This window comes from Eleutherodactylus coqui, chromosome 1 (assembly GCF_035609145.1).
Source record: "Eleutherodactylus coqui strain aEleCoq1 chromosome 1, aEleCoq1.hap1, whole genome shotgun sequence".
Lineage (NCBI taxonomy): Eukaryota > Metazoa > Chordata > Amphibia > Anura > Eleutherodactylidae > Eleutherodactylus > Eleutherodactylus coqui.
Window position 1 is genome coordinate 511658385 of NC_089837.1, and position 23434 is coordinate 511681818.

General features: G+C 42.7%; 1 protein-coding gene across 2 annotated transcripts in view; it reads right to left on the reverse strand.

Annotated features, from left to right (window-relative positions):
- LOC136614437 (leucine-rich colipase-like protein 1) overlaps positions 1-23434 on the reverse strand; it is a 167757-nt gene that overhangs the window by 102372 nt on the left and 41951 nt on the right. For both annotated transcript variants that reach the window (XM_066594113.1, XM_066594112.1), the window contains exon 3: positions 2173-2295. In XM_066594113.1, the coding sequence (XP_066450210.1) occupies positions 2173-2295 (123 nt within the window). The remainder of the gene's footprint in view (positions 1-2172; positions 2296-23434) is intronic.

Genomic DNA, 23434 nt, shown 5'->3' on the forward strand with positions numbered 1-23434 from the left:
CAGGACTTCCCCAGAGCAGCACCCATCCTCTACCCCAAGGCATCTGGACAATTCCCAATGCACAAAATTTCAGATGTGCCGTAAAAATGCACCTCTTCAGGGTAGCATACTAAATCCTGCCCCCCTTGCACCTCCTGTACAACCCACACCCCATTTGTTTCAAACTGAATGTACCTCACATTGTAATTGCTGCATTGTTTTACATTTATCCCATGCCTGAAAGCGCTGCGGAATAAGTTGGCGCTATACAAATAAAGATTATTATATGTTCTATCTTTTATAGGTGCAGATTTTTTCCTGCACGCGCGTTGCGTTTTTTTCTGTGCGGAAAAATGTGTGAATCTCTGCTTGTCTGAACGAGCCCTTAAAATATGCAGGACAACTCCTTTGATGTAATAGTAGGGGCATCACTAATTGCTGTAAGCCTGCAAGGTGCACTACATGTAGTGTGACTGGCCCCCTATACAAGCCTCCTCTATGTGCAGGTATAATACTAGCAGCCCCCCAGTGTATGGTTGGTGTGAGAGCGGTCGTACATCAGTATTCTGCACCTGTGCTCCTCCATATAGCATTGTGTCTTTCTGCCTGCTGCAGGGAGCTGGGGTGTTCCTGCTCTTGCATCTTTGTATCAGTAGGTTTTCAGGGTTTTTTTGTCGGATTTGATCATTTTTATTGAATCATTTGAAACATTTAAACTCAGTGATTAGAAATGCAGTGTGAGGCTGGAGGTCCATGTACCAAGAATGTCCTGTCTGACACTACGTCACCAATCGTATGGGGTTTTTCCTTGAATGACAGCAGTATTTTATGTCGTCTTTAGCTGCGACGGTTTGTACAGATGAAACGAGGTTTTAATATTTTGTATCTGTAAAACCCATGCATCTAAAAACTGCATTGGAAATGTGATATGCAGTAAAAGTGCGCGGCGCACTAATGCTACATGTACAAGCACTCCGAGAGTGGATTCAGCTATACATTTCCAGGAGGGATAAAAGAGGATCAGCTTGATGTAAGGTTAGAAGATAAAGTGCTCAGGATTTTTTTTTTATGGCAATGCAAATAGTTACTTAGACAGACATGTCTTATAGTTCTTGCTCTCATGGGGTATTTTGCCTCTGAATTAGGGCTCCTACCCACTAGCATTTTTTTTCACTGTGAAATTCGCAGCGGTTTTTTTTTTTCTGCAGGGGTCTATGGGACTTGTAATGTTAAAATCGCGATTTACCGCGAAATCGCGATTTTGTGCGATCGCGATTTTAGCTTTACAAGTCCATAGCTCATAGACCCCTGCAGAAAAAAAAAACGCTGCAAATTTAGCAGTAAAAAAAACGCTAGTGGGTAGTCACCCTAAAATACAGATTCTGCACCCAATTTTCTGCCCATTTCACACCATTTTAGCATTCCATGAATTGGCAGGCAGATCCCGGCTGTAGATCATATAGGACACATTTTTTTCATGCAGATTTTGAAATCAACATTACAGCAATAATAATTAACATGACAATCACATGGAAACCAGATCCGGCGGGCGAATGCGCATTTACCCCATTGACTACAGCAGAACTCCAAACTATAACTTCAATATTCTACCATGGATTAAATGGACATAACCATGGCAGAACAATCTAACATGAATATGCCAGTTTAAAACCCGTGTAAACGACGCCTTAGGGCTCAGTCAAACGGGCATTTTGACGCACAAATTTTTGAATGCATCAGTTATGCGTTCAAAAATTTGCGTCCCCGAAGCGGGCGTCACGGCGGGAAAAAGTGTGCTGCCCGCTATCCCCTGCTGTGGCTGACAGCTGCAGCAGGGGATTCCTTGGATGTGAAACAGCTGGATGCTGTCACATTCAGGGGTTCCACCTGTGGTCAATGGGGCCAGCCCCATTGAGCGCAAGGTGTTTCACATCCACGGGTTTCACTTACACACAACACCCGTTTGCCGCAGTTACATGCATTCTGCGAACCGGTGTCCTATAATTTTTGCCACGTATGTTTATGCTCATTTAAAATTCGCACATGTGCACACTCCCATTGAAAAGCATTGGTTCTATTTAAATGCAGCCAGCAAATGCAACTGACAGACGTGCGTACAAACGCCCGTGTGACTGAGCCCTTATACTGTGTGTGGATGAGAAACCAGGACAACAGCTGGTTACAGGTACTCACCGGGCCGAGACATTTCCGAGTTTTACCATATTTTGGTACACAAAATGCTTGGTATACAGAGCTCCCAGGATGGCAACACCCGCTGTTACATTGGTGACTGTGAAAACATGGATTTCCATTGTTCTAAATGTAAAACAGACAAAACAGAAGACAGTGAAGATTATTACATGCTTGTCAACTCTTCCATAATGTCCATGAGCCTCCCAGACAAAGGGGAGAACTCCCAGATACACGACAGGGTTGTCAAATCTGCCATATGTCACCAAAGCCTCTTGAAAGATGTCAAAATAAATATCCTGTGGCCCTGGTGGCGGATGTATGGCAGGCAGTCAGGGACATGCAGACTTATCTCGCTTTAGGTTTCCCAATCTTAATTTTAAAAATAATAATCTTTATTTTTTTTCTGAGCAAGTTATCCATAAAAATCACAGAGGGCTAACATTTTTTTTTTAACAATTTTTAATAAAAATGTTTCATTTTACAAAGGAATATAACATTGAGATAATGTATGAAGGCGTACAAGGCTGGCTGGGTTAGTGGTAATAGTACAATTCTAATCTATTATAGCCAGATTCTTCTCTAGCTTTCTTTGTTGTTTTGTTTGAAAAACGATTCAAAAACCTCATTGGCCTGGCCAGGACCAACTTGCAGAAGGGGAAAAGGAGGGAGGTAGGCAGGTATTGGGGTGGGGTATCGAGGGGGTGAGGGATGTTCTTCTCTTATGGGGCAGCAACCCAAGGGGGGCGGGATCCCCAAGGTTAGCTTTCGGGCTTTGTATTTATAGTGCAGTTGAGATGCCAGCCTCCACTGTAGGGATGGTGTAATCTATCCATGGGGTCCAAATATTCAGAAATCTGTCATACCTATCCTCTGAAATTGATGGTAATTTCTCATTAATCAGGTACAAATTTATTCAGCATTTGACCTCAGAGAAGACCAGTGAGGTATTTTGCCAAGGTCGAGCGATAGTTTGTTTTGTGGCTAGGATGAAGAACGAAATCAGCTTTCTAGAGTTTGGAGATATATTTGCAATCCTTTTGTTCAGTAGGGCTTCCCATGGGTTTTTACGCAGGTTTTGATTAGCTACTGTATAGATTAGGAAGTATACTCTAATCCACAGTCTTTTGACTCGAGTGCAGGACCACCATATGTGAAACATATTTTCTGGGGAGGAGCAGTCTTTAGAATGACCTGGAACCGCGTGAGCAATTCTTGTAGGGACTAAGTACCAGCATAATAGGATTTTATACGATGTTTCTAACATCAGTGTATTGCGGGCACCACAATTGGTTGATCTCCAAATCTGGAACCATTCGTCGTTGTTTAGAATGTTACCTATATCTCGCTCCCATTTTGCTACATATGATAGTTGCAAACGATAGGAGGTATGTACACGGCCCGGATATATTTGTGAGATAAGGCCTTTTGCTTGTGGGTATTTGAGACAGAATTTTTCAAAGGGGGTTGTTTTTAATGGGGAGTTTGTGTTTTTGAGAAGAGAGGTTATGAAATTCTTGAGCAGTAAATAGTGGAATATTTCAGAAGATGGTAGGCCAAACTTCTGAAGGGCAGGGAATGTAATTATATCATTTAATGAAAGTAAGTGGTGTATTTTGGATATACCTTTGCTTGTCCAACTTTCAAAGGACAGTGGGGAGTCAAGACCTGGTGGGAATAAGGAGGTATGCAAAAATGGTAGAAGGGGTAAGTGAGGGGAGATAAGTTTCCCAGAGTACTTCATGGAATCCCAGATTTTTAGGGAATGTTTTATAATGGGTTTAGCGATAGGTTGTCTAGGAGTCGGAGTAGTCCACAAAATCGAGTCCACTGTGAGAGGGTGTAATTCCATGGCCTCTAGAGCAAGCCAAAGAGGCACATTGGTTGTGGAATGAAGGAGGGCTAGTTGGGCCACCTGGGCAGCTTGGTAGTATTTCAATATATTTGGAGCTCCCAATCCTCCCTGCAGTCTATGTCTGTATAAAGTAGAGCATGACACAATAGGAATAGAGTTATTCCAAATAAAGCAAAGGGTCATCTGCTGAAGTATCTTCATGATGCGCCCAGGTACATGTATCGGAAAAAGTAAAGCAGTTTAGGCAGAAATGTCATTTTTGGGGAATTCACTCTTCCAATCCATGAGATGTGGTATTGGCCCCAGCTTTCCAGAAGTAGTCTGAGCATGGCAATATTGCTTACATGCCACCAGCTATGGGACTATTATCGTTTAATCAGTCACAGAGTCCGGGATCCACCTATGCCACTCTATACATATTATGCATCCTCCCATATCGGGGCGTGCTCTCCAGGCTGGGCCTTACCTGATTGGTTGTCATTGTCTCACACCCCTAGGGGTGTACTTCTTATTGCCTCTTAAAAGTGCTGTTAGGACTTACTGGCTTCATTGCTCTCCAGTCTACTTTCTGGGCTGGAGATGCTGGCATGTCTGTGGTTCCTTAGCTAGGTCTAGTTGGGCTACATTTATTATTATTACCTAGACTAGGTCTTGTATTTATCGAGTATGGCTCATTACATTTGGGAACTTATTAAGCTAATGAAACTTTATCTTATTATCTGCTGAGTATTGGCTCAGATGTGATAAGAATCGTCTAAGGGCTAAGCTACTTTCAGCTCTGGAATCTACTTGAGGGCTATTCCTCAAAGGTTTCTTATTAGTCCACTATTTTCACATGGATGGACCCAGGCCCTATGACAATCCTGGTCATTAGGGACCCACATTAATGTGTGTTCCATCTACTTTGGACAGCCTGATAGGAGAATTCTCCATTTGTAGCGTGATTCAGTATCACAACGAGACTCTTCTTGTTAGCATCTCTTTGCCAGTATCGGCTCTACTTTTTCTACAAGACGTATACAGTCTGTATCACCTGTCCAAATTGCTACTCTATTGGCAATTTGTTCCTAATCATCTAGGGTTCCTAATGTGTCACTTAGTTGACGGAAATGCGTCAAACCAATACCAGAACCCGACCAGTTCCTTTGAGATTGGAACTGAGTCATTTCACTTACAAGCATAAATATGTTATTCTGAATCAATATCCTAACAATTACTAATAACTCCCACATCACTAGGTCTAATCCTTGACTACCCTTATTCGAGAGCGAGCACTATCATTAGGGGTCCCTCTAAGGAAAAAAACTAGAATTGTATCAGCTAGTAGCATCACTCATGTCCTAAGTGAGAGATATTCTGTATCAGAACTAACACTAGCCACTGGTTCATCCTCATGTGGCTGATTAGTGATTAACAGTTGAGATATTTTTTCACTATCGATGGGGTCTTCTGGGACTCTTGCTCTTCTTGTTGTGTTCTAGATGTTGTGTGTCTTGTATGTCTTTTGAGGCGCATTATTTTAAATCTATCAATAAAAGTTAATTTAAAAAAAAAAAGGATCAATGAATGAGTTTACAGAGGAGTGGCATGTAATTTTGCTCATATAGCGAGGTGTAGGAGCTTGTTAAATTAATGCCCAAGTAGCCCAATGTCCCCATCATCCATTTAAAGGGGACGTTGGTTTGGAGTAGGGAGACCATATCTGGGGGTAATGTGTGGTTGAAAGCTTTTGACTTTGCGCTGTTGATGATAAGGCCAGACAGAGACCCAAACCTGGACAGTTCCGCCATTAGGTTAGGGATAGTGGTATAGGTAGAAGATATTATAGCCAATATATCATCAGCAAACATGCTAATTTTATGGTGAATATAGGCAATTTCAATTCACCTGATGTCAGGGTTGTTTCCAATTTTAATCGCTAATAACTCTATCGCTAGAATGAAAAGGAGGGGGGACAATGGACAGCCCTGCCTTGTGCCTCGCCGGATCGAGATGTTATCTGAGCAAAAGCCCTTGTAATGAACAAAGGCTTTGGGGGAAGAATATAAAATACGTAGCCATGTGAGGAATTCAGCGGGAAATTTCCAGTGTTCCAGTACTGAAAACATATATGGCCAGCTTATAGTGTACAAATCCAAGGAGAGCAACTTTGCAGGAATGCCCCTATTTTGACAAATGTGGGTGAGTTGGGTGAATCGACGTATGCTGTCTGGAGCTTGTCGTCCAAAAAGGCCAAAATTTTAGTAAGAAGCTTCATGTCTACATTAATTAAGGATATAGTAGTACTATTTATCCAGCAAATCTCTTTCAGGCTTTGGTATCATGGAGATAGCTGCCAAGAGAGAAGTCTGACCTATTTGCTATCCATCTCGGATGGCGTTAAAGTAATTTGCAAGATGTGTGCAGAATGGGGGAAATTTTATTTTTATAGTAAGAAGAAGAAAAACCATCCGGTCCCAGGTGTTTATTAATTTTCAATGCTTTTATAGCTTCTATGACTTCTTCTAGAATAATTTTTTCCGCCAAGTGTTCAAAGAATGTGCTAGGAAGCATGGGAAATGTGATATCGTGAAAGTAAGAGGTTATCTGTTCTGGGGATCGGTGATGTGACTGGGAGTAAAGCTTATCGAAAAGTTGTCTGAACTCTGATACTATAGTGAATAGGTTTGCCGTGATTGTATTATGTCTAGTGCGGAGCCTAAAAAAGGGCTTATCGTAGCGCTGGCTCATAGCCTGCGGGCTAAGGGAGTAGACAGTTTGTTATTTACCACATAAAAGTGTCAGCAGGACCATCTTAGTTTGCACTCAACAAGTTTTGAAATACATAGGTCTAGTTCTGTCCTAGCTTGAGAGATTAATCTTAAATTCTCCCAAGATGGGTGATTTTTGGCCTTGTCTTCTAACTGTAGAACCTTTTGCTCTAATTCTAGTTGTCAGGATAGGCGCTCTCTCTTTCGCCGGGCGGAGGACTACCTTATGCGCCTCTCACAGTGACATGGGTGAGGAGGCGGAGGGGCTATTTATAGCAAAGTATCCTTCTAATTGTGGTGTTATCAGAGACAGTACCTCGGGTAGTGCTAGAAGAGAATCATTAATGGCCCATGTGGTATTAGTGCGTTTTGACATTAAAGAGCTGCATGGATATTGATACTGGGCTGTGGTCCATCCAAGGAATGGAAAGAATTTTAGTACAGGTTATTTGTGGCAGGAAGATATTAGAATGTGGTCTATTCTTCTATATAGGGAGTGTGGGGCTGAAAAATGCATAAAATATTTGGTAGTGTTGGTTTCCCTCTAGAAATCGACTACGTGGTGCTGGGTGAGCAATACTCGAAGATTATGTGACAGGGATTTCTAGGGCGGCAGCAGAGGTGTCAGATGAGTTATGGAGTTTCTGTCCAGGCCCGCGTTCAAAATACAATTTGAGTCCCCTCACAGTATGACCGTCCCATATTTATTTGTCTCTACCAGTTCAAACAATTTTGTAAGGAAATGTATTTGTCCGGTATTTGGGGTATAGTACGATACAATGGTTACCGGGACATGTTGAATTATACCTGTGAGTAATAGATAATGGCCTTCGGGGTCAGAGATAGTTGATGTGTGATACTTTACTGATCGTAAATTGATCATTTAGATTGATATATATCTGTGTATGTTTGTCAGTGAGCTCAATTTTTAACAGAGTGAATAAAAGTTATATTTTATGTTTAAAATTAGTTAGTGGGCTCTTCCCAGTGTAAATAATGTGTGAGTAAAGGGGACTAACCGGTTGAAGCATATTGTGACAGTTTTTGTTTTAGATGAAGCAGTTGATGAAAAAAAATGGGAATGGGTGAAGAGAGAACGCGGGGAAGGATTAGTGGAAAAATTTCTTCAAGCATACAATATTGGCATGGACTTTTTTATAATAGCAGAAAGTTTTGGATCGTTTATTGGGGGAATTAAAGCCCTGCACATTGTGCAAGATAATTTTTAAATTCATGGGCAGTTATATAAAGAACTATAAACATTGGATATCTGGGACACCCAGCCCCACGGGAGAAGAATAGGGGGAGAAAGTGAGGGGGAGAGAGTGGGGAGAAGGAGGTGTGGGAGCGATATAGAGAAGGTGCCAGACCTGTAAATTCAACATGGAAGACATTTAAGACATTACAAGTAACTAGCATGGTAAGAGCTGTTTTGGTGGTCATAACATCAACTACAACGTGGGAACGACACACGGCAACAATGCCAAAGAGGCGTTCTTAAGCTTTATATAAAATATTCAGAGGAGAGCCAAGTGCATGAGGAGGTGGGGGGGGGGGGAATAAAAAATAGTAGAGAGGAAAGGAAGAAGCAGAGGAAAGGAGAAAATAAAAATAAATAAGAGAAGAAGGTGGAAAGAGTTAGAAAAGAAGAGTTGGTTTGTAGCATAGAGCGTATAGGCCCCAAGAACTAAATTCTAGAGTCTATTAACTAAAGATAACCAGAATCCCAGTCCATGGGTAGTATTTGGCAGACCCTTCCATTTCCCTTACTCCAGTAGTTTTTTCATTCTTTTTACTTCTATCGGCGGAGTGGCGATTCTACATGCATATATGAAGTTAGTCCATAAGTGATAAAGGTATCGCTGCCGAGTTGCCTGCGTCAATCATGCATTTTCTGTTTCATTAGGAGGCTATAAAGTTTGCCTGTGGAACATAGGAGTTGGAAAGGCCTTCGAAGACAGGGAAGTATACGCATGGTCATAACATGTCCAGCAATGTATTTAAGGATGTTGGAGTCTCTTCAGTTGGAGTTGGATACTTTTCTTGGAAAGGCACCCTCAAGGTCAGTCTGACTTGAATGGCAGGAGGCAGCACCTCCCAAGATTATGGCTCACAGTTGCTCGTTGGTTTCCGGGGAGATCTAGAAGGTTGCAATGCATCTGGTGAACCTGATTGCTGGTCCGGGAGCTGGAAGCACATGTCCGTAAAGCAGCGCCGAGCTCTATCCAGGGACAGGATAGTATGGGTGTTAGCTTGGAAGAGGAATGTCAGCGTAAACGGGAAGCCCCACCTATACTGGATGCGCTTTTGCTGCAAAATTTCCAAATAGGGCTTGAGGGCTGTCCTTTTAGCAAGGATTGAAGGGGCCAGGTCAGGGAATAATTGATAATAGTGACCCTGGAAGGAGAGCTTTGAGATGGAGCGAGCCATATTAAGCAGTTGTTCTTTAGAGCGGTGGTAGTGCATTTTCAGGACAATGTCTCTTGGTGGGCCCCCAGCCTTGCGGGCTCTTAACGCTCTGTGGAGTCTGTCCATCTCCATTTGTTCTATAGGAATATTGGGGCATAATTCCTGGAAAAGGTCTGTTATGGTGGATTGAAGATCTTCAATGGATTCTGGGAGGCCCCATATTCGTAGGTTGTCTCTACGAGCTCTGTTTTCAGCATCATCCCACTTGTCGTGGAGGATGAAGATTTCCTTCTGTATCTGCTCGACTTCTTTTTCGTGGGACTCAAAGACTGTAGTTGCATTATCCATGTGGTCTTCCAGCGCAGCTGTTTGGTATCCGAGGTCTCGGATCTCTTTGGTGAGTTTGGAGGTTATGCCGTTAGAGATTTGTGAAAATCCTTTTTTTCAGCATTAGCTGAATTTGGGGTAATAGTGAATCAGAGAGGGAAGCTGCAGTAGTTTCCAGCTTCATAGGACGTGCTGAAGCAGAGTCTAGGGAGGGTATGGGGTCCTCCATTGATGAGCGGGAAGATTCATCTTTGATCTTTTGGTCGCTGAGTGCAATGGAGTATTTTCCCCCACTTTCAGCGGACTAAATACTCCCTGTAGGCGGTTCATACCTAACAGGAATAAAAGCGTTAAGGGATAAGGAGAAAACCATTGTGGCTCAATAAAGTTGCAAAGGGGGAAATCACAGAAAGAAAGCATTTAAAGTACTGAAACAAGAAGACAGTGAAGAAACATTAAAACCCTATAAGGAAATAAATAAAAAAAATAGTAAAAAGATTAATATTAAAAGTATTGGCCCTTAAAAAAATAATGAAAGAAAAATTTGTAGAGCGTGGTGGCGAGAAATCAAATCTATTAAATCGTTCTTTTGTCCAGTGTATTCACTTAGGAAAAAGAAATGTCAGATGAGATGCAGACTAATAAAGTAAACTCTTTACTAAATTTCACCGTGTAACCCAGGAGGAAATGCAGAACCACCTTAAACAGATTAAAATATACAAATCGCAGGGAGCTTAGATTAAATACCAAGAGAAGAAGATGTGTGCTGCTAAACCCTGCTGACCCTGCTCTACAAACATCATTTCGTTTCCTTGCTCCAGAAGGTCAGCCTTATCCCCACTCAGACCTCTCCAATACATAAAGAACCTTGTAGGAGCTGGATTTCCCCTCTGTCCAATGAAGCAAGGTTAGGGCCTTCCACAGCCAGCTGAGGCCAGTGCAAACCCGAATTTGTTTTTTGACCGCATTGGACGGGAAGAGATTCACTAGACGCATATACTCATGGAAAACGATCTGCACCTCCTTAATTGACACCCTCTGCCCAGTCGGAGGTGAACCTCTGTCCTTGGCATGGCTGAGGACCTTGTCTATGCCTACAAGGGACCATACTGTGGAGGCGGCCTGGTGCAGGGCGCTCTGAATATTTGCTAGAGTCTGAAACAGGCCTGACCAGCTACTGGACTAGGGTATGCTATCTCCTGCACCACCACCTGTACTCTGGAGTGGAGGCTTTCACCGGAGGCCTGAGTGTGGCACAAACACTGTGACCATCTCTGTCCACCATCTTACCTTTAGCCATCATCTTGGATGCAGAGTGGTGGAGGGACAACACACCATCTAGTCCCATATAAAGTTACAGAGCAACGCAAGGTCAGTGGGAAGGAGAAGTTGAGAGAGTGTGGAGAGGGGGCTACAGCACATGGGGAGAGAGAGAAGTGAGGGAGATAACAGAAGACAGAGGTGAAGAGAGGGGCTCTCCATTGCAAACTCTTAACCCAACTAGGAGTAGTGGAGACAACCTTCCTGCCATTCCTTTTACTTGCTGGGCTCCCTGACACATTGATGAAGACAGGAGAGATTTAGAAGTGGCACTACAAACTCCATCTGTACTAGAACTCCTGTCTTACAATTCTGAAGTGTTTAAATACAAACTTTAACTGTACTAAAACTCTCACCGGACACTGCTAAGATGCATGACCCCAGACTTCTTCTGTGCTTTAGCTTCCATCAGGCAGTTCTGAGGTGTTTGACTACTTTCCCATCTTGGCTACAACTCCCATTAATCACTGGTGAAGTTTGTTACAAACACCATCCATACTACAGCTCCCACCTGGCACTGCTGGGGTGTTGGTCTATTAATCCCAATTATACCACAACGCCCACCAGGTACTACTGAGGTTTTTTGACTCAAGCCCAATCTGTTCTACAGCTCCCATCAGACACTGGTGAGGTGTTTAACTATTATCCCTATCTGTACTACAACTCCTATTGGACACTGTTGAGGTGCTTGACTACAAACTTCATTGTGATACAGCTCACACCATTCCCTAGTAAGGTATTTGACTGCAAGTCCCAATTGTACTACAACTCTTGTCTGACACTGTTGAGGGGATTCACTACTATCTTCAACTATACTACAGCTCTCTTTGAACCTGTTAAAGTGCATGACCACAATTTCCATTTTTGCTGCAGCTCCCATTGGGCACTGTTATATAGTGGGTAAATACATATTCGCCTGCAATACAACTCCTATCGGATACTGTTGAAGTGTTTGGTTATGAGCCCCCCATCTGTACCAGAGTGGCTATCAGTTGCTATTGAAGTGTTTGTGTTGTGGCATCAGGCCACTAAGTAATCTACCAAGCACCGCAGATAACACTCTCCACCCTAGTTGTTTTGCAAACCACAAACCCCATCTATACTACAGCCCCCATCAAACACAGCTGCGGTGTTGGTCTTTGATACCAAACCATTGAGCAACTTAACTGAGGACTCCCAACATCACCCACCACCTGACCTTAATTTGCAGTCTGGTTTTAGCAGTCACTTGGAAAGTATTATGGATACAACTTCTACAACAATCACTTCTCCCATTAGTGTCCACCGGAGGGATAAGCAACTTCAAGAGAAATTTATGAAACACCCTATGCACCCTCCAAGAACTCGGTAAATCCAACTCTCAAGCTAGAGGATTAATCAGTGACGTTATCGCAAAGAGACCGATAAAACGCGGCGCAATCTTTACCGAGGGAGCTTTAATTTTAACCCTTTCCAATCCATTGTCTGACCTGTGAAGACATTATGATTTAAGGCCGTACAGCTCTGATGTTGGAAGAAATCCGTCTGGGTTCTCTTCCTGTATATTGCCAGCGTCTCTGCTGTCAGAGCCTATCCAACGTGTCACCTCATGCAGTACTGGCTTTAGCCAGCATATAGCACCATTGTATAACAGCAGAAAAAGAGTAAGCACCCTAGGAAAACCAGGATACAATTTGGATTGGAAAGGGTTAAATTCTTCGTGGACAGATAGACCTTCTGACCGACCTCAAATGGCTCCAGCACAGTGGACCTTTTACAACTATGTAGTTGCATACGACCACTTGCTTCCTCCAGATTCTTGTGTACACCATTCCAAACATCCCGCAACTTACTAGTAACAACATCAACAGTGGGGCAAGCTGTAGGTACTGGAATGGAAGTCAGGAACCGGGGATGCCGACCAAACACACAGAAGAAAGGTGACACCCCTGTCGCAGAACTGATACGATTTATTTATGGCAAATTCAACTAAAGGTAAAAACTCTACCCACCGACTGACCCTCTAGCCCACAAAAAGACGCAAGTCTTGTACTAGGTCTTGATTTTTACGTTCCGTTTGCCCACTTGTATGTGGATGAAACGTTGATGAGAAAGACAGAGATGTTCCCAAGTTTTTACAGAAGGCCCTCCAAAATTGGGCCACAAATTGCTCCCCCCCGATCCGAAACTATATTGACCGGTATTCCATGCAATCTTATAATCTCTCTAATGAAAGTCTTCACTAATTCAGCCTCACATGGCAATTTTTTTAAAGCAACAAAATGCGCCATTTTCGAGAACCTGTCAACAACAAACAAAATGGTGGAACAACCTTGTTACAGAGGCAGGTCAGTGACAAAATCCATGGACACATCCGGCCATGGACTACCAGGTACTGACACCGGCATTAACGGTCCCTCAGGGCTCTTACGACGACTCTTACCACGTGCACAAGCTGAACAACAATTCAATGCAAAAACGGAGGAATGAGACTCTTCCAGAACTAACAACCGCAGAGACCTCGGTACAAGTAACTTCCCTGCCGGAACCCCCTCCAGGGCTTCTCTTTGACATTCCTGAAGCTGAGCCAGAAGGTTCCGTGTCAGGGCTGCTACCACAACACCGCGCTGGAGGATGACTTCTTGAGAAGAGTCCTTAACCTCCGGAGTCCCGAAAAAGCTGGATAGGGTGTCAGCTTCCACATTTTTTTTCTCCCGGCAGGTACATGACTAAAATTGAATCTCGAGAAGAAAAGCGCCCACCTGACTTGCTGCGCATTAGGACTCTTACCATTCTCAAGATGCACTAAGTTCTTGTGATCGGTGAAGACAGTCACCTGGTGTCGAGCCGCCTCCAGAAGATGACGCCATTTTTCATATGCCCATTTTATTGCCAACAGTTCCCTGTTCCCAACATCGTAGTTGTGCTTGGCGCTACTGAATTTACAGGAAAAGAAGGCACACGGACTATACCCTGAATGACCCTGAATTGGGGGGAGAGGACTGCCCCACCCCAACCTCCGAAGTGTCTACCTCCTCAAAAAAGGGTTTCTGAATGTCAGGCTGAGCAAGCACCGATGCAGTGGAAAAAGCCCTCTTAAGTTGCTCAAACGCTTCTGAAGCTTCCGGAGACCACGAAGTCATGCCTGCTCCTTTTTTCGTGAGATCAGTCAGCGGTTGTGCAATCACTGAAAAATTCCTGATCAATTTTCTGTAAAAGTTAGCAAATCCAAGAAAGTGCTGAAGAGCCTTCAAATTATCTGGTTTAGCCCATTGTGTGATTGCCGCAACCTTGTCTGACTCCATACACATATCAGTTGGGGTAACGATATACCCAAGGAATGAGCACAGAATTTAACATACAATTGGTACTCCCTTAGCAGCTCTAACACTAAATGGAGATGTCTGACATGCGTGTCCCAATCCGACGAGTACACCAACATGTCGTCAAAATAGGCAACCATAAAATCCCATAGATAATCGTGGAAGACCGCGTTCATCGACCCCTGAAAAACCGCAGGGGCGTTGAATAACCCGAAGGGCATAACCAGACACTCGAAGTGCCCCAATGGGGTGTTGAACGCGGTCTTCCACTCGTTACCAGACTTAATATGTATAAGATTATAAGCTCCCCGAAGGTCAAGCTTGAAGAACCAGTGTGCTCCCACCACCTGATTCAACAGATCAGGGATCAGAGGGAGCGAGCACTGATTTTTTTTATGGTGATCTTGTTTAAAACCCAATAGTCAACATAAGGCTCCAGGTGGTGACTTTGATGGTCTGATATGTTCCTTGGCTAAAGTCTCTGAAATATAGGATTTAAGAGCCTCATGCTCCCTACCCAACAGATTAAATTTGGCTCCCTTAGGGATGGGACTATCCAGTACCAGATCAATCCTACAATCCCATTTGCAGTGTGGGGATAATACCTCGGAAAGCTTCTTAGAAAACACATCTTGAAAATCCTGTAAATCAACCGGAATACTAATAGTATCGGTAGAGCACAATGTAACAGGCGCTAGATTATCCTGACAGCACTCTCCACACTGAACTAGCTCCAAAGTAGTCCAATCAAACTGAGGATTGTGCGTCCTTAGCCACGGCAATTCCAGAACGATATCGACGGACATCTTCTCCATGACTAGAAATGAAATAACCTCCGAATGTAATGCGCCCACCATGAACCAAAGTTCTGGTGTCCTCCACTGCACTACCCCTGAGGACAGATGGGTTGCATCGATACTTGTAAAGTGGATCGGCAAACCTAACGTGGTTAAACTTGATAACAGTGGTTTTATGAACGGCAAATGGATAAGGTTCGTGGCTGACCCAGAATCAATAAATGCCTGTCCCACCCTGTGAAAAGCCTTGTAAGACACACTACAAGGCACCAGTAATTTAGGGAGTACCTGACCTCCTAGATGACCCTCCCGACAGTCTCCTAGGAGCTAAAGTTTTCCTGCTGCATCCGTATCTGCCTTTCCTGGCAAACCCGGAACCGCCTCCGTTTTTCAGAACTCAACCGGTCCACTTTCATACAATCAGCTTCGAGGGTTGACAGTGGGGTACAGGCTGTAGAAGTCACCAGAGACTTAGCACCGCGTTCTTGATGGTACTCTAGCTTAGTCAAAGTAGAGGGTGACGGATGGGACAGCAGTAGATCTTTTACTGTGTCAGACAGGCCTACCAAAAATTAATCTTTGAGCCTGCAGTCATTCCATGCAGATTCACCCGAATACTGCTTGAAACTAAAGCAATATTCTTCTGCAGACTGGTGACCCTGGTGTAGGGCCAACAACTTACTAACTGCATAACCTGCACAATCGGGTTCATCAAAAATATTCCCGAGCTCAATGAAAAAAAGAGCCTACCAACTGCAGACAAGCGGAATCAGCTGGTAAAGAATAGGCCCATGACTGAGGCCCTTCTCTGAGCAGAATTATAACAATCCCCACCCTTTGGGGCTCGGATCCAGAGGCTGCAAGCGAAAAAACAACTTACAAGCCTCCCGGAAGACAAAGAATTTTTTCCCGTCCCCCAAGAACCTCGGGTAATGGGCATTTAGGTTCAGATACTGGATGAGCGGGCACAACCAAATGCTGCTCATGATGGCTGAGATGCCCTGACAGGTCCTGAACCATCCCGGCCAGGTCACGAATCTGACCGGTAATCATATTGTTGGACTCCATTAACACCGTGAATCCCACCTAAAAAAAACACAGGAAAATATATATATATATTTATTTATATTTTCTGGGAGGGGGGGGGCAGTTATTATGTTACAGTACTAGTTGTATGCATAGGTTTGCAGGGCGCGGGACTCCCTGTCCCTCACCCACGCCAATGTTCCTTCCTGGAGGTAGTCCCAAAGGTGGACAGGTCCAGGCCGCCAACACTGACCCTACACTGCCTATGCAGATAACAACTTACTAGCACCGACAGGCTAGGCCAATAGGATAAACCAACATGACAGGAAAACCACAGAACATAAGCAGCGCTGGATCGAGACAAGGTAACTTTCACAGGAGCAGGACTGAAGTCAGACACAGAGGGAACGGAACCAATAACTGGCAACTGCTATCAGCAGCTGCAAGACTATATTCAGGAGAATCCACCCATTGGTTGGAGTCTAATCAAGCTTGCTGACGGGAGCTCCCAGCCAGCCACTATAACTCACACACTCCGCACCCGCACACCGGAGCATGGAGCTGCCGCGCGCCGACCCGAACGTGGGCGCAACACCATCCCAGAACGCCGTGGTGAACTGTGCCACTGCCACCTGTGGTCCCTGACCGATTTCATGGTAACAGGTAGTTGATGATCATAGCTCTTGGACATAACGTGCAGTGGTGACTCGGTTTCCTCCTCCCCCTCCCCTTTTACCTCGCTTCTCAAGACAAAATGAATGTTTGACCAAAATTACTCTTTCAGACTATCATCTTAAAGATGCATGGAGAGCAATCAATCCTGAAACCAAAGGCTATACTGCTCACATATTCATGACTCATTACACAGGATTGACTACCTGTTCATCTGTGAAACATTTATACAAATGGTCACTGGACTGGAGGTGGGCTCAATTACAATTTTAGATCACACTCCAATTTCTTTGAAAATTTCAGTGCAAGAACTACCAGCTAAAGAATGGACCTGGCAACTCAATCCTACACTCACTGCAGATGAGAAACACGATACTCTACTCTCAGAGAAATTGGAGGGGCTATGTAAACTAAATGATAGGCCAGAAAGCTCCACTCCAGTAGTCTGGGAAATGCAAAAAGGCGAGTTGATTGCTATGGGATCCAGAATTTAAAAACAAAGAGAACTTGAAATTAAAGGGGTTGTCCCGCGCCGAAACGGGTTTTTTTTTTTTTCAACCCCCCCCCCGTTCGGCGCGAGACAACCCCGATGCAGGGAGGTAAAGAAAGCTCACCGGAGCGCTTACCTTAATCCCCGCGCTCCGGTGACTTCTCTACTCACCGCTGAAGATGGCCTCTTCCTCCGTGGACCGCAGCTCTTCTGTGCGGTCCACTGCCGATTCCAGCCTCCTGATTGGCTGGAATCGGCACGTGACGGGGCGGAGCTACACGGAGCTACACGGAGCCCCATAGAAGACTGCAGAAGACCCGGACTGCGCAAGCGCGGCTAATTTGGCCATCGGAGGCCAAAAATTAGTCGGCTCCATGGAGACGAGGACGCCAGCAACGGAGCAGGTAAGTAAAAAACTTTTTATAACTTCTGTATGGCTCATAATTAATGCACAATGTACATTACAAAGTGCATTATTATGGCCATACAGAAGTGTATAGACCCACTTGCTGCCTCGGGACATCTCCTTTAACTCCATTCTATCCCAAATTTCTAGGGCAGATAATCTATACAAAAAGTCCATAAACTCTGATGTGCTAACTGACCTTAATAGTCTTAGAAACAAATTAAGGGATCTACTAATTGTTAAAGTTGCTAAAACATTTCAACTCTCTAAATTCAAAATATATGCACATGGAGCCAAAGGCTCTAAAGCCACGATCATCTACAAAATCCAATCCCCCGCAACTAATACAGTTACAGCTACCACAGAGATCACCAAATAATTCTGAACTTACTATGAAGCTTTGTATAATTAACAAATATTTCCCTCCCTGACTCCCTATCTGCAATCTCATCTGCCAACATCCCTTTTCCAGATTCAATAACTCTTCCTGAGTTTACGGAAGAGGTCAAAGCACAGTTACTCAACCCATTAATAGCTCCAGAGATCTAAAAGGTTCTCTCATCAATTCCCAATGGGAAAAGCCAGGACCAGATGGATTCCCTATATGTTATTATTAAAAAAAATCTCCAGAATTCATCTCCCACCATTTCTCCAATTTTGTAAATCCCTTCCCAAACAATCTTTAGAAGCATTCATCTCCCTAATCCCCAAGGAGGACATAATCCCAGAATTATGCAGTAATTATATACCAATCTCCCTACTGAAAACTGACCTTAAATTGTGGGCAAAAACGTATCACACATAGAATATTAGCCTTTCTCACTAAACTTATACATCCTGACCAAGTGAGATGTGTCCCAAATAGGGAAGGAAAGTTCAACATATCTCACATCATACAGGCAATAAACTATGCTAGGCTGAAGATCCCTCTTGTTCTACTTAGCGCGGATACTGAAAAAATTTTTTTTTAGAGTTACCTGGAACTACATGAGAGGTACCTTGTATAGATTTGGTGGCCCAATGCAAGTAATTTCAGCTATCTTCTGCCTATACTTGAAGCCCACAGTCAAAGAGGGGGTCAATGACACTTTGTCAAAACTCTTTGCATTCTAAAACAGCACCAGGCAAGGTTGCCCACTTTCACTCACCCTATTTGTTTTGATGATTGAAACAGTACTTCAAAAAATAAGATAAGAAATTGGATTAAAAGTCTGAAAGGTCAAACACACCATTGCAGCCTTTGCTAATGATCTCCTAATACTGACAACAAATACCAAAAAAGCACTCCCAGCAATCTTAACATTTTTGATTTTTGAGTTGGGACCCATTAACTTTTCCTATTTATAACATATTCAATGCTCGTGCCAAATGACATTGGAAAGTGAGAGAATTAGATTTCGTACGTAATATGTGGATGCTAATTCATTTGCGCTTAGAATTGAACAATCGAGTTGGGACCCATTAACTTTTCCTATTTATAACATATTCAATGCTCGTGCCAAATTTCAAGTTTTTATGACATCGGGAAGTGAGAGAATTAGATTACATACTTAAAATTTGGAGGCTAATTCTTTGGTGCATAGAATTAAATAATTGAGTTGGGACCAATTAACTTTTCCTATTTATAACATAATAATCAATGCCCGTTCCAAATTTCATGTTTCTATGACACGGGAAAGTGGAGAATTACATTACGTATGTAAAATTTGGACGCTAATTATTTTGCGCATAGAATTCAATAATCGAGTTGGGACCCAATAGCTTTTCCTATTTATGACATAATCAATGCTCGTGGCAAATTTCAACTTTCTATTACATCAAGAAGTAAGAGAATTAGATTCCGTACGTAAAATTTGGACGCTAGTTCTGTTGCGCTAAAATGGAAAAATCGAGTTGGGACCTATTAGCTTTTCCTATTTATGACATAATCAATGCCGGTTCCAAATTTCACGTTTCTATGTCACGGGAACGTGAGAGAATTACATTCCGTACGTAAAATTTGGATGCTAATTCTTGTGCACTTAGAATTAAATAATCGAGTTGGGACCCAAAGCTTTTCCTATTTATGACATAATCAATGCTCGTGCCAAATTTCAAGTTTCTATGACATTCCATTACTGCCACTAATTCTCTCACTTCCCGATGTTGTAGAAACAGGAAATTTGGCAAGAGCATTGATTATGTCATAAATAGGAAAAGTTAATAGGTCCCAACTCGATTATTCAATTCTAAGCGCAAAAGAATTAGCATCCAAATTTTATGTACGGAATCTAATTCTCTCACTTCCCGATGTAATTTGGCACGAGCATTGATTATGTCATAAATAGAAAAAGTTAATGGGTCCCAACTCGATTATTCAATTCTAGGTGCAAAAGAATTAGCGTCCAAATTTTACGTACGGAATCTAATTCTCTCACTTCCTGATGTCATCTATATATATAAAATTTAATGTCTGTCTGTCTGTGTGTGTGTGTGTCTGTCTGTCTGTTTGTCCTTTATGCGCTACTACACCATTCATCCGATCACCATGAAACTTTGGGAAGTTGTTGAGTACACTCCTGGGAAGATTATAGGCATAGTACATTTATGCTACGATAAATGGCGCGAGTGCGTGCGTCGTCGACAGTTACGACCCCCCCACGTAGATTGTTCGATTTCCATCATTGCCACTAATTTTCTCACTTTCCGGTGTCATAGAAACGTGAAATTTGGCACGAGCATTGATTATGTCATAAATAGGAAAAGTTAATGGGTCCCAACTCGATTATTCAATTCTATGTGCAAAAGAGTTAGCGTCCAAATTTTGCGTACGGAATGAAATTTTCTCACATAGAAACTTGAAATTTGTCACGGGCATTGAATATGCCATAAATAGGAAACACTAATGGGTCCCAACTCGATTATTCAATTCTATGCGAAAAGAATTAGCGTCCAAATTTTACGTACATAATCTAATTTTCTCGCTTTCCAATGTCATAGAAACTCGAAATTTGGCACGGGCATTGAATATGTCAGAAATAGGAAACGCTAATGGGTCCCAACTCGATTATTCAATTCTATGCGCAAAAGAATTAGCGTCCAAATTTTGCGTACATAATCTAATTTTCTCGCTTTCCAATCTCATAGAAACTCGAAATTTGGCACGGGCATTGAATATGTCATAAATAGGAAAAGCTAATCGGTCCCAACTCGATTATTCAATCCTATGCGCAAAAGAATTAGCGTCCAAATTTTACGTACGGAATCGAATTCTCTCGCTTCCCAATGTAATAGAAACTTGAAATTTGACATGAGCATTGATTATGTTATAAATAGGAAAAGTTAATGGGTCCCAACTCGATTATTCAGTTCTATGCGCAAAAGAATTGGCGTCCAAATTTTACGTACAGAATGTAATTTTCTCACTTTCCGGTGCCATAGAAACGTGAAATTTGGCACAAGCATTGATTATGTTATAAATAGGAAAAGTTAATGGGAAGTTGTTGAGTACACTCCTGGGAAGATTACTGGCTTAGTACAACTATCCTACGATAGGTGGGGTGCGTGCGAGCGTCATCGACAGTTATGCCCCCCCAGACAAAGATCGTTTGATTTCCATCTCAAGCACATAAGCAAAAGGCATTACGAGCAACGGGATGCGTGTTCAACTACAAAATGATGCATCCGCCGAACTATTCGCAAGACAATTGCTGGATATTGAGAATGCTGAGGTAAAATAAAAGCTGCGCTGTGATTGGTTGCTATATATTATACCGCTGAGGTAAAAAGAATGCTGCACTGTGATTCGTTGCTATTTTTTATATTGCTGAGGCAGAATAAAAGTTGCGCTGTGATTGGTTGTTATTTCTCTTACTGCTGACGTAACATGAAAGCTGCGCTGTGATTGGTTGTTATATATTATACCGCTGAGGTAACATGAAAGCTGCACTGTGATTGGTTGTTATATTTTATACTGCTGAGGTAACATATAAGCTGCGCTGTGATTGGGTGTTATATATTATAAAGCTGAGGTAACATGAAAGCTGCGCTGTGATTGGTTGTTATATATTATACCACTGAGGTAACCTAAAAAAACTAGGCTGTGATTGGTTGTTATCTAGATATATAAAAACGAATGTATGTCTGTCTGTCTTCGCAGCAACGCGCGACGGGTAAGCTAGTCTATATATATAAAATTGAATGTATGCGTGTGTCTGTTGTCTGTTTGTCTTTTATGCGGTACTACACCATTCATCCGATCGCCATGAAACTTTGGGAAGTTGTTGAGTACACTCCTGGGAAGATTATAGGCATAGTACATCTATCCTATGATAAATGGCGCGCGTGCGAGCGTCGTCGACAGTTACGCCCCCCCCATGTAGATCGTTCGTTGTCCATCATTGCCACTAATTCTCTCACTTCTCGATGTCGTAAAAACATAAAATTTGGCACGAGCATTGATTGTCATATATAGGAAAAGCTAATGGGTCCCAACCCGATTATTTAACCCCTTCCCGCTGCAGGGCGTAAGTTTACGTCCTGGCAGCCTGGTACTTCCCGCAACAGGACGTAAACTTACGTCCTGGAGATAGCGCGGGATCACATATGATCACGCGCTATCCCGCAGCGGGAGCCGGCTGTCAGTCACAGACGGCGTCCCGCTGCAACAGCGGGGGGCATCGGAGATGCCCCCCCGCTGTTAACCCCTTCCCTGCCGCGATCTAAGTAGATCGCGGCAGGGAAAGAGTTCACAGAGGGATCGCGCTCACTCTGTGTCTCCAGCCGGAACTCGCGATATCATCGCGAGAGCCTGGCCTGTCACTATGGCAACCGGACGCCAGACACTGGCGTCCTGTATTGCCTATGCCTGAGATCGCTGTATAAGCGATAAGGCATGGCAGAGCAGTAGCTCTGCCATGCCTTATGACAGCGATCATCAGGGCAGTGGTTAAAGTCCCTCAGAGGGACACAAACAGTGTAAAAAAAAACAAACATTAAAAAAATGAATTTAAAAAAATGTTAAAAAAAGAGTAAAAAAACATTTTTTATGCTTTCTCTCAGATTAGCATAAAAAGAGGTAAAAAAAAATTAAAACCCCACATATTTGGTATTGTCGCGTCCGTAACGATGCATACAATAAGTTGAACATGCTTTTGACTGTGCACGGAAAAAAATGCAAAAAAAAAAAACGCTAAAAAACTGAGGCAAAATCCTAATTTTTAGCATTTTGCCTCACTAAAAACGCAATAAAAGTGATCAAAAAAGCCATATGTACCCCAGAATGGTACCAGTAAAAACTACAGCTCATCTCGCAAAAAATAAGCCCTCAAAGAGTGCCGTACATCAAAAAATAAAAAAGTTACAGGACTTCGAATGCAGCAATTTAGAATAGAAAAAAAGATTTCCAAAAAAAAGGGGTTTTATTGCAGAAAAGTGGGAAAACCTAAAAAAAATGTAGGAATTTTGGTATCGTTGTAACCGTACTGACACGCAGAAAAAATGGAATGTCTCATTTATGCTGCATGATTAACGCTGTAAAAAAAAAAAAAAAAAAATCTATGGTAGAATTGATGCGTTTTCTCTCCCTGCTATCATAAAAAATTTTAAAAAGTTTTACAATATAGTCTATGTACCCAAAAGTGGCACCAATAAAAACTACAGTTCGCCACGCAAAAAACAAGCCCTTATACGGCCACGTCGACGGAAAAATAAAAAAGTTATGACTTTTGATAAACGGAGAAGAAAATCCGCCAAAAATTGTTGTGTCCTTAAGCCCAAAATAGGCCATGTCATGAAGGGGTTAATTCTAAGCGTAAAATAATTAGCGTCCAAAATTTACGTACGGAATCTAATTCTTTCACTTCCCCATGTCATAGAAACTTGACATTTGGCATGTGCATTGATTATGTCATAAATAGGAAAAGTTAATGGG